The 12,607-nt window shown below is 45.8% G+C and overlaps 1 protein-coding gene and 1 pseudogene across 1 annotated transcript in view; both read right to left on the bottom strand.

Moving 5' to 3' along the window:
* Nup210l (nucleoporin 210 like) overlaps positions 1-12,607 on the bottom strand; it is a 102,694-nt gene that overhangs the window by 44,606 nt on the left and 45,481 nt on the right. The window contains exons 16-17 of the mRNA XM_052731362.1: positions 7,871-8,044; positions 5,695-5,887 (exon numbers count right to left, since the gene is read on the bottom strand). Of these exons, the coding sequence (XP_052587322.1) occupies positions 5,695-5,887; positions 7,871-8,044 (367 nt within the window). The remainder of the gene's footprint in view (positions 1-5,694; positions 5,888-7,870; positions 8,045-12,607) is intronic.
* On the bottom strand, positions 2,138-4,043 carry LOC128105842 (elongation factor 1-gamma-like; annotated as a pseudogene).

Raw genomic sequence — 12,607 nt, 5'->3', positions numbered from 1 at the left:
TTCAAGACAGGGTTTCTCGCTTTGTAGACCAGGCTGGCTTTGAACTCAGAGATCCTCTGCCTTCCGAGTGCTGGGATTAAAGGCCTGCAGCACCATGCCTGGCTGTTTCACAATTTTTTTTTTTGTTGTTGTTTTTGTTTTGTTTTTCGAGGCAGGGTTTCTCTGTGTAGCTTTGCGCCTTTCCTGGGACTCACTTGGTAGCCCAGGCTGGCCTCGAACTCACAGAGATCCGCCTGGCTCTGCCTCCTGAGTGCTGGGATTAAAGGTATGTGTCACCACACCCAGCTTAAATGTTTTTCCTTACATTTATTTTCTTTTTATTTCATGTGCATTGGTGTTTTGCCTGCATTTATGTCTGTGTGAGGACATTGGATCCCCTGGAAATGGAGTTACAGGCAGTTGTGAGCTGCCATGTGGGTGCTGGGAACTGAACCTGGGTCCTCGGGAAGAGCGGCCAGTGCTCTTAACTGCCAAGCCATCTCTGTTGTTTTCTATTTCTGCCCCTTTAGGGGGCCGCCACCCAGCTCCCAAATAAATTCACACACGGAGGCTAATTATTACCTATGAATGCCCGGCCTTAGCTTGGCTTGGTTTCTAGCCAGCTGTCCTTAACTTCTACCTTTTGCCTCTGGGCTTCTCCTGTTCTCTTACTTCTGTAAATCTTAGTCTTACTCTGTTGCTGGTTGTGTAGCTGGGTGTCTGGTCCCTAGATCCTCCTCCTTCTCTGGCTGCTAGATCTTCCTTTTCCCAGATTTCTCCCTCTATATAGTCTGCTTGTTAGTCCCGCCTATCCTTTCTCCTGCCTCGCTATTGGCCAGTTCTTTATTAGACCATCACGTGTTTTAGACAGGCACAGTAACACAGCTTCACAGAGTTAAACAAATGCAACATAAACAAAAGTAATACACCTTAAAATAATATTCCACAACACACCTCTCTGGTCCCCATTTATTTATTTTTTTATTTTGTGTGTGTGTGCAGGTAAGTGATAGACCAGCCTGATTTCAACTTAAGATTAAAAGCCATCTTGTTACAAGGTCAAAATAAGTTCATTCTTGTTTTCCATAAAACTTAAGTTTGACCAGGTCTTGACCCATTTTCTGGAATTTGACATGCTTCACACCCTATACCCTGACCCCCACACTGATGGGATGTTCTGCCAAGTTCCTGCGCAACTAAAAACCCTTGGGCCCCCACTCCCAGTCTTGCAGTTTTGATCTATATAAGCCCCACGTTCTCCTGTGCTCAATGCTGTTTTTTCAAAGCCTGCTTTAGAGAGACAGTCCTGTCTGACAGAAAATAAAGCTTGCTTAATTTGACTAAAAGAATTTGGGTAATAGTCTCAATTCTTGTTCGGTGGGATTTACAGTAAGAGGACTTTAGGGAGCTGGTTTGCTCCTTCTCCCACATGGTCCCAGGGATTAACTCAGGTTGTCAGCTTGAGTGCAAGGTTCTTTCCCCACAGAGCCTTCCCACTGGCCCCTTTCCTTCCTGTTTGTGGTTTAAGACATGGTCCTTACCCTGTAGCCCAGGCTGCCCTGAAACTCATGGCAATCCTCCTGCCACAGGCTCCCAAGTTATGGGATTCAAACTGTGAGTAACCATGCCTGGATTTCTTTCTTTTCCTTCCCATCTGTCTTAGTTACTTTCTATCACCATGACCAAGAAAAACATATAAAAGAAAGCATTTAACCTGAGGCTCATGGTTCTATGATCTCCACAGTGGGGAGCATGGCTGAAGGCAGGCAGGCTTGGTGCTGAAGCAGTAGCTGAGAGCTTACATCTTGATCCACAAACATGAGCCACAGAGAGCAAACTAGGAATGGTATGGGCTTTTAAAACCTTAAGTCCTCCAGTGACACACCTCCAGCAAGGTCATGCTGCCTAATCCTTCTTAAATAGCCCACCAACTGGGGACTAAATATTCAAATATATGAGCCTATGGGGTCCACACTCATTCAAACCACCATACCATCTGTGTGGCACTATTCACGGGGATATATAAACAAACATCCACTCACTCCAGATACGGACCCGATAACAGACCACAAAGTATGATACCACCAACGTTCACCTTAGTTAACCACTGAGTTTTATTGGGGTTTCTTACATAAATATTGACTAGGGGTTACTTACAGGAGCAGAAATAAATTGAAGACAGCTGTATCACCAAAGCCCACCCCAGCATGGGTGACAGCTCACAAAAGTTGGAAACCTGGAGTGTACTGCCCAGTCTGCAGGCAGCGTTCCAGGCTGGAGAGTATCCTTTCCCAGGAGCTCAGTTGGTCTGGGCCTCTTCTAGGCAGTTTGACTTATCTCTGCTTCTCCCAGGCTGCTTGGTCTGAGCCTCTTCCAAGCAGCTCAGCTTGTCTGAAGGTCACTTTTAGCTGTCTTTACCGTTTACTCTTGGGGAGAGAGAGGCCTAGTGAATCTGGTCAGTTTTAGAAACTTCCTGAAGCTGTTTTGAATTGTTTGCTTTCTGTCTTAAGCATGGGTTGTTTCACCTCCCTGGAAACATTCTGTCCTGAAGTTTCTCTTCCTTTTCCTTTTCCATCTCCATCATCGCACTCTTCTTCTTCCCTTCCTCCTTTCTTTCCTCTTTTGTTTTTTGTTATACCATGATGACCTCAAAACTAGTGGTGTCATTGAGGAGGATCTCAACTTCTTTCTTTCTTATTTTTTTTTACCTTACATAAGTGTGTTTGAAGTGGGGGGCATGCCGTGGTGCAGGGTGGACCTCAGAGGATATTCTTCCCCAGTGTTCAATTTCCTTTGATGACTCCCACCTCCCTGAAGGGTGGGTGGGTGCAGGCAGCTAGATGATGGCAAGAGGTGTTCACATGAAGCGCTTGCCTTGACTGACGGCTTTGCCGACATACTGGAAGGTCCCTCCCAGGGAAAATACTCTGGGACTGGGCTCTGGGGCTCTTTTGCTGCCAGGATCCAGTTTCTACCTCACATAGACTCGAAGTCCACCTGCCAATCTAGACTCTAGAAAGGCAAGCTCCTGACCTTGGAAGACCACACTCCAGAAAGAGAGCTGTCCTTGTCGGTACCGCAGACGATGATACTGGAAAAGAGTCCAGAATGAGGCTGCAACTCATGAAGAGCTCTTCAGGAAAGCAGTGTTCAGAGCACCACAGGGACCAGCCATCTTCATCCAAGTACTCCCCCAAATACAGCAGTGCCACAGAGAAGCATCTTCCCTGGACCACTCACACTTCCACCCACCCAACACAAAGGCATTCTTGGGCAGGTGAACTCCTCAGGAGCTGGGGCAGCTGGCTTCTTTTCCTCTTTGCACTCAGCCTGCGGCTCTTGCTTCTCTTTCTGTGGGGTATCCTTCTGTAGGCAGGCTATCTGCAGTCTCTTTAGCATCACACTGGACCATCCTCTCACCTTTTCCCCTCCCCTCGGACAGCACCACACCAGGGCTGGTTAATACAGGCGAGGAACCAGTGGTTCATTCTAGGGAAGACCTGGCAAAGGACGGCTCCCGACCTGCTTTAGAGCCGCAGCAGGGTATAAACAGCTGTGAAATCAGCCAGTGTCACTTGTCACCACTAGAAGAGTCCTCATCTTCATGTGAGCATCCTGTAGCCTCAGATTCCCCTCACCTCCTCCTTGGCATTTTCAGTGGTCTGTCTGTTGTGGTGTGTGATGCCCAAGGCTGGTAGAGCAATGTCACCATCAGCAAAGCTCAGCCACGACATCATTCAGCTGTGGCCTCTGAAGTATTCCGAATCTCCTTGTTTCTTACATTAGTGACAGCATTGCTCCAAAAGGCGCAGACTTCATCGTCACTCTCAAATGTGAGAACCCTGCCAGTGGGAAAATTGTGAAGGCATTCAGGGGTGCAGTTGATTTGGCCAAAGTGAAGTGGGTGTGCCAAGGGCACACTGACCTGAGCCGAGCCTAGTGCAACGAGGGTCTTGGAGGCCTCTAGTGTTCAGGACATGTGCACACAGCTGCAGCCATCACAGTGATTCTGTCGAGAAAAGGGACTAGAGGTCCAGATAACAACTTTGTGGAATCAGTTCCATCCTTCCACCTTTCAATGGACTCTGTGTATCCAACTCAGGTCTCCAATCTTCAGTGGCAAGCGCCTTTAACTACTGAGGCATCTCACTGGCCCAGGCCATTGATCCTCCTGCCTCTACCTCCAGAGTGCTGAGGTTACAGGTGTGGGAGCCACATGCTGTTTATACAGTGATTAAGACTGTATCCAGATTACAGGTGTGAGAACCACATGCTGTCTATGCAGTGATTAAGACTGGATCCAGATTACAGGTGTGAGAACCACATGCTGTCTATGCAGTGATTAAGACTGGATCCAGATTACAGGTGTGGGAGCCACATGCTGTCTATGCAGTGATTAAGACTGAATCCAGGGGCTGGAGAGATGGCTCAGAGGTTAAGAGCACTGGCTGTTCTTCCAAAGGTCCTGAGTTCAATTCCCAGCAACCACATGGTGGCTGAAAACCATCTGTAATGAGATCTGGCTCCCTCTTTGGGCCTGCAGGGATACATGCAGGCAGAACACTGTATAAATAAATAAATAAATAAATAAATAAATAAATAAATAAATAAATAAATAAATAAATAAAGGTGTGCTCCACCATTGCCCGGCAAAAAAAAAAAAAAAGACTGAATCCAGATTACAGGCGTGAGAACCACATGCTGTCTATGCAGTGATTAAGACTGGATCCAGATTACAGGTGTGAGAACCACATGCTATCTATGCAGTGATTAAGACTGGATCCAGATTACAGGTGTGGGAGCCACATGCTGTCTATGCAGTGATTAAGACTGGATCCAGGGCTAGAGAGATGGCTCAGAGGTTAAGAGCACCGACCGCTCTTCCAGAGGTCCTGAGTTCAATTCCCAGCACCCACATGGTGGCTCACAACCATCTGTAATGAGATCTGGCACCCTCTTCTGTATACATAATAAATAAATAAATCTTTAAAAAAAAAAAAAAGACTGGATCCAGATTACAGGTATGAGAACCACATGCTGTCTATGCAGTGATTAAGACTGGATCCAGATTACAGGTGTGGGAGCCACATGCTGTCTATGCAGTGATTAAGACTGGATCCAGATTACAGGTGTGGGAGCCACATGCTGTCTATGCAGTGATTAAGACTGGATCCAGATTACAAGTGTGGGAGCCACAGGCTCCTTATACAGCAATAAAGACTGGATCCAGGGATGCAGAGTTAGAAAAACACTACCAAATGAGCAATATTCCCAGATATTCCCATTTTTCTTTCTCTCCCTTTCTACCAACCCCCTCTGGACTTTTCAGCACTGGGGATAAACCCCAGGCTCTCACACAAGTTATATACATGGTCCCTCACTGAACGGCACTGCCAAGACTAATTTTTTTTCTATAAAAAAGCACAAATAGCTGGGTAGTGGTGACACACACCTTTAATTCCAGCACTCAGGAGGCAGAGGCAGGCAGATCTCTTGAGTGCGAGGCTAGCCTGGTCTACAGAGTGAGTTCCAGGACAGCTAGGACTACAGAGAGAAACTCTGTCTTGGAAAACAACAACAAAAGAAAACAAAAAAGCACAAATATCAAAGATGAAAGGCACCATGATAAAACCGAGAAGGCAACGGTTGCTCAGAAGGAAGCAATGTGAGCTGTTTAGCAAATGCCCTGTCCCGCTTGCGAGCTTTTTACAGTACCGTGCAACCGAGTCTGTCCACTGCCATCGTCCTTGTCTACCATCTTCATCGGTTTAGAACTGTCAAGACGGGCCAGTGTCTCATTGGAAGATTTCCATTCCAGAATTAACGAGCTGAAATTATCAAACTTCCTCCCGTGTTGATCAAATACTGCCAGTTCCAAGACTGAGTCCCTCAAGCTGGACACAGGAATCTGCATGAAAAGAAAAGGTCATAAAGGATTTTTATAAAAATTTGGGGCCATCAGATCAGCTCAAAGGGTAAAGTCCCTTGCCATAAAATCCCGGAACGGATTCTATCCCTGGAACTCACATAAGATGGAAAGAGAGAATCAACTTCACAATCTTGTCCTCTGACTTCCACACACAAACCATGGCAAGCATGTGCACACACGCACACACACACAACACAGAAACACTTACAATAATTTAGTTTAAAAAATTCAGTACCCTTAGGAGTGGCAAGCTATCCTTGAAGACAAGAACTACATCTCCTCTCATTTTTCTCCTTTGATGGTTTTTTAAACTTCACCTTGTCCAGCAGTTGTTAACATATAGTGGGGTGTGTGTTTTCTCTCTCTCTTCCCTTTCTTCCTCACCTCCAGGGGGTTGGGGCAGGTATTTTGTTTGCTGCATTTGTTTTATGAATGATGTAGCTACCATGGCACTTTACCCCACCCCAAATATTTCATTATGTATTTCCTAAGAAAGAGAACATCTGTGTAAACAAACAAAACAATAAGAAAAAGAAAAAAATCTTTTCATTTTATTTTTGACTATGTGTATGTGTGTGTCCATGTGTGTATCCATGCACATGTATGCAGGAACCCACTGAGACTAGAAGGAGTCATGGGATCTCCTGGAGCTGGAGTTACAGGTGGTTGTGAGCTGCCTGAAGTGGGTGTTGGGAACTGAACTCAGGTCCTCTGAAAGAGCAGCAAGAACTCTTACTCACTTATCCATCTTTCCAACCCCGCTGTGCTTAAGAACGTTGACATAACACACACACACACACACACACACACACACACACAAAGATGAAAGAAAAAAGAATATTAACAACTAACATTAATTTAGTATCATTAAATACAGAGCCAATATCTCAGTTTACTCCATATATTCCACCATATATCTTTTATATCTTTTTAAGGTTTTTGTTGATTTATTTTTTAAAAAGGATTTCATCTTTATTTATGTGTATTCATGTATACCTAAGTGTGTGTGTGAGCCATGTATGTGCAGGTGCCCAAGGAGGCCAGAAGAGGGTGTTGGATCCCCTGTAGCTCCTGACATGGTTGCTGGGAATTGAACTCAGGTCTTCTGGAAGAGCAGCAAGTGCTCTTAACTGCTGAGCTACCTTTCTAACCCTGAGTTGATTGAGAGTAAGGACAGTTAGTCCCTGGGCTGGCTAGTTTTATGTCAGCTCGACACAAATGCTGTCATTTGGGGCTCTCGAATGTGAGAAAATGCTTGCACTAAAACTTACAGGATTCAGCCGGGCGGTGGTGGCGCAGGCCTTTAATCCTACCACTTGGAAGGCAGAGGCAGGCGGATCTTTGTGAGTGTGAGGCCAGTATGGTCTACAGAGTGAGTTCCAGGAAAGGCGCAAAGCTACACAGAGAAACCTTGTCTCGAAAAACCAAAAACAAACAAACAAACAAAAAAAAAAACTTGCAGGATTCAGTAGCAGGGTCATCCTCAGCTGCATAGAGAGTATGAAAAAAAAAGAGATGGGGGGGGGGGGGGGACTGTGGCAGGACGCATCTGTAACTCCAGCACTTAGGAGGCTGAAGTAGGAGGACTGTAAGTTCGAGGCCAGCCTAGTTCACCTAGACAGAAACCTTACCTGTGCCACCGTGCCCAGCTTTGTTTACCTCGGGTCTTCACGGTACTTTTGCAGTAGAAGTAGTTTCTCTTACTAATGCTAACAAAGGTTTGCTAGGGGAGATTAGTCAAACAATTTAGACACTGTTCAGGGGGTTCATTTGTCTTCAGCCACAATTCCCAAGTAATCAGTCATGTCACTGATGGTCCACAATTGGAACCTACTCACCTCTCAGCCATCTGAGAATGAGTAACAAATGCCACTTTGACAGACAGAAGCTGTAGTTCAGATCCCTTATCTCGAGAACATTTGAGACAAAAGAGCCATGTGTATCAGGACAATCTGCACTTACCAGTTGCTTGTTGTACTGTGGCAGAGGACATGGCTGGGTGCCAGCTGCCACCTTGTACACTGGTGTCACCAACATACTGGCAGGGTGGGCACAGATGAAGCGCACCTGCACTGTTTCCACAGAGGGACTAGGGTTCAGGACACCGGGGTGATTCCCAATCCGTAAAGTGAGAACCTTTAAGGAAACATCAGAGTTATGTATGTGTAGACCCTTGATGTCATTGTGCCCAACTAAATATGTCAGAATTATTCTAACTCCATTGTAGAGGAGCCCTTCTGGATATGATAATCTGACAAATCCCTTAAAGTCGTGTGCCTTTCTCACGACACATTAAATAATCTAATATTTTAAAATGGTAGAAAGCAATCAAGGAAGACGTCTTTGGCCTTTACACAAATAAACATATAGAAGAACTTCTTGCATACATCCGCACACCATACACAATCATGTACACACACACACACACACACACACACACACACACACACACACACACACACAAAGTGGGCTGGGGACACAGTTCAGTGATAATGAGCATGCTTAGGCACTAAAGTCAATCCTCAGGAAAAGAGTAGACACACGAAAAGAGCATCAGGCAGGAGTCACCGCACACACCTGCACTCCAGCACTAGAGAGGCTGAGGCAGGAGGATCAGGAGATCAAGGTCCTTCCCAGCTACTCAGCTAGTTTGGAGCCATCGTGGATTACATGAGACCCCGTCATAAAATAAAATCAAGTCATACCATGGAAAATTTAAGACAAATGGAACTTAAAAGATCTAATTTCGGTTGGGAGTGACAGCTCACTCCTGTATCCCAGCACTCAAGAGAAGGAGGCAGGGAGATCATTGCAAGATCAAGGTCAGCCTGGTCTTCAGAGTTAGTTCCATGCTATGCGCATAAAGTAAAGTCTTGTTTCCAAATCAAGCTGGGCACTTGAGAGGGAGAAGAGGATGGCTCTCTGTAGATTTGAGGCCAGCCTGGTCTACAAAATAAGTTCTAGGATATCCAAGGCTACATAGAGAGACCCTGTCTCAAAAACAAACAAATCCACAAAACAACAACAAAAAATGAAAGAACCATCGGGCCAGCAAGAGGCTCAGCTGGTGTCGTGCTCACTGCCAAGCCTGAATACCTGAGTTCAATTCCCAGGACCCACAAGATAAAAGGAAAGAACTAGCACTTTGCTTCTTCCTATTCTCATGTGGTCTTCATTTACCATGGTCTCCTATTCCTTGTTCTCCCTCTCTGTTGTTGATCCAGCTGGGATCTCTCGCTCCCCCAAGCTCTCTTTCCCTCCACCCTCGCCTTTCACTACCCCCACTCATGTCCAGGCTGTTCATGTAGATCTCTTTCATTTCTCCGTCATTGGGCGATCCCTGTGTCTTTCTTGGGGTCCTGTTTTCCAGGTAGCCTCCCTGGTGATGTGAGTAGCAGTCCAGTCATCCTTGTTCCATGTCTGGTATCCTGCTATGAGTGAGTACATACCATGTTTGTCTTTCTGAGTCTGGGTTACCTCACTCAGGATGATTTTTTCTAAATCCATCCATTTGTCTGCAAACCTCATGATGTCATTGTTTTTCTCTGCTGAGTAGTATTCCATTGTGTATATGTACCACATTTTGTTTATCCATTCTTCAGTTGAAGGGCATCTAGGTTGTTTCCATGTTCTGGCTATTACAAACAATGCTGATATGAACATAGCTGAACAAGTGCTCTTGTGGTGTGGTTGAGCATTCCTTGGGTATATGCCCAAGAGTGGTATAGCTGGATCTTAAGCAAAGTGCTAGAGAGGCCCACAGAAATCCACAAAGATACCCACACAACAGAAGGCTGGCAATGGTCGAGAGACAGCCGGAACTGACCTACTCTGGTGATGAGATGGCCAAACACCCTAATTGTTGTGCTAGAAACCTCATCCAACTGCTGAGGGATCTGGATGCAGAAATCCATGACTAGACTCTGGGTGGATCTCTGGGAGTCCAATTAGCGAGAATGAGGAGGGTTTATATGATCGAGAATTGTTGAGACCAAGGTTGGATAAAGCACAGGGACAAATAGCCAAATGAATGGAAACACATGAACTATGAACCAATGGCTGAGGGGTCCCCACTGGATCAGGCCCTGAATGGGTGAGACAGTTGATTGGCTTGATCTGTTTGGGAGGCATCCAGGCAGTGGGACCGGGTCCTGTGCTCATTGCATGAGTTGGCTGTTTGAAACCTGGGGCCTATGCAGGATTGCTTGGCTCGGCCTGGGAGGAGGGGACTAGACCTACCTGGACTGAGTCTACCAGGTTGACCTCAGTCTGTGGGGAAGGCTTTGCCCTGGAGGAGATGGGAATGGAGGTGGGGGGCTGGGGGGAAGGTGAGGGGGACGGGAGGGGGGGAGAACAAGGGAATCCGTGGCTGATATGTAGAACTGAATGGTATTGCAAAATAAAAAAAAAAAAAAAAAAGGAAAGAACTGACTCTCGCAGGTCATCCTCTGGCGTCCACATGCACACTGTGCACATCTGCCGTGGCTCACGTATTCCCCCCATCAATGAGTTTTAAAAAGAAAATTAACCAAATTACTTTTGTCTTTTCCTTCAACAAATCTTGTACTATTTGTGTCTTAGTTTAGTTTCTTCATTTTTCTATTTAAAATTTATTTTAGATTTATCTATTTCATGTATATTGAGTATTCAGCCCACATGTATGCATGTGCACTAAGTGCATGCTTGGTCCTGAGGAGATCAGAAGAGGGTGTGGGCTCTCTCCTGGCTTCTGAGGGCACTGCATGCAGGTGATACTCCCGCAGGCTCACACACATGCACATACATCTTAAACCAAGAAAAAAAATTGTATGAAAATACGAAGCTAACCTAAAGACTGGCAGCAGGGCTGGCAGATGGTTCAGTGGGTAAAGGTGCTTGGTGCCAGCCTGACAACCTGAATTTGATCCCTGGGACCCACATGGTAGAAGGAAAAAACCCGCGAATGGTCCTCTGACCTTCAGACTCACCACGTGTCAGGCACACGCACACATGCGCACACACACACACACAAATAGATAGTAAATGTAATTGTTTTTAAAGTACTGAGGTCATGGGGGTGCACACCTTTAATCCCAGCGCTCATGAGGCAGAGGCAGGTGGATCTCTTGAGTTTGAGGCCAGCCTGGACTACAGAGTGAGTTCCAAGATAGAAAGGGCTATATAGAGAAACCTTGTCTCAAAAAACTAAGAAAAAAAGTATTAATTTATAATACAAATTAAAATAAAGTATAAATTTATGTTTTTTAAAAAGCACTGAAAACACTGTCTAAGTACTGAAAGCATCCACTCCATCCCAAGTTCTGAGCAGACCACCCACTATTAGTGACCACTGCGTGGCTAACTACAGTAGACTTCTTCCCTTGTAGGAAGTCTGTGACTTCAGGATGTGTTGAAGAAATGAAAAGACAAGCTTTTCATTCCTCTATTCTTTGGAGCTTCTTGTTTTTTGTCTTTTTGGAAAAGATTTATTCATTTATTTTTAAAGATTTTTTTAATTGGATGTGTGTGTGTGTGTGTGTGTGTGTGTGTGTGTGTGTGTGTGTGTGTATGTGTAGTGGGTAAATGTGCCCACAGAGGCCACAGGTGTAGGATCCTCTGGAGCTAAAGCTACAGGCAGCTGTGAGTCAACTGACGTGGGTGCTGGGAGCCAAACTCAGGTCCTCTGAAAGAGCAGTAGGCTCTCCTTAACTACTGAGACAACTTAAGACCCATGTGTGGGTATGTGTGTCTGTGAGTGTAAGCCACGTGTGTGCAGGTACCCACAGAGACCAGAGGACGATCTCTTGGAGCTGCAATTCCAGGCAATTGTAAAGCACATCTACTCAGCAGCTATGGTCACTTGTGCAGTAAAAATCACAGTGTGGATGGGGAAGGGGACTCCCAAGGCCCCTTACCTACCTCTACAGGAGATGCTATTGGCAGTTAATGGCTACCAGGGGAGGGAGAGCTGCTCTTCTTTGGAAATGTGGCTGCTGGCAGGTTGTCCATGACCTAGTGGATACTACACACCCATGTGAATATGGGTGTGTGGTGGTATTGTGTTCCCCAAAATATTGTGTACCCTAATAAACTTATCTGGGGTCAGAGAACGGAAAAACCACTAGAAACTTAGGATAGGCAGTGGTAGCACACGCCTTTGATCCTAGCATTCCAGAGGCAGAAATCCATGTGTTGAAGGAAACAGCCAAGCATGGTGACTCCTGCCTTTAATCCCAGATGGCAAGCCTTTAATCCCAGGGAGTGGTGGTAGAAAGCAGAAAGGTATAAAAGGCGTGAGGACCAGAAACTAGAAGCATTTGGCCTGGTTAAGCATTTGGCTGGTTAAGCTTTTAGGTTTTGAGCAGCACAGTTCAGCTGAGATTCATTCTGGATGAGGACTCAGAGGCTTCCAGTCTGAGGAAACAGGATCAGCTGAGAAGATGGCCAGGTGAGGTTAGCTGTGGCTTGTTCTGTCTCTCTGATCTTTTGGCATTCACCCCAATACCTGGCTCCATGTTTTTTTTTTTTTTTTTTTTTTTTTAGGTTTTTCGAGACAGGGTTTCTCTGTGCAGCTTTGCGCCTTTCCTGGATCTCGCTCTCTAGACCAGGCTGGCCTCGAACTCACAAAGATCCGCCTGCCTCTGCCTCCCAAGTGCTGGGATTAAAGGCGTGCGCCACCACCGCCCGGCCCATGTTTGTTTTTGTTAATAAGAACTTTTA

Source organism: Peromyscus californicus, unplaced genomic scaffold, assembly GCF_007827085.1.
Source record: "Peromyscus californicus insignis strain IS unplaced genomic scaffold, ASM782708v3 Scaffold_9__1_contigs__length_137607984, whole genome shotgun sequence".
Taxonomy (NCBI): domain Eukaryota; kingdom Metazoa; phylum Chordata; class Mammalia; order Rodentia; family Cricetidae; genus Peromyscus; species Peromyscus californicus.
This window is presented reverse-complemented; position numbering and strand designations above follow the sequence as displayed.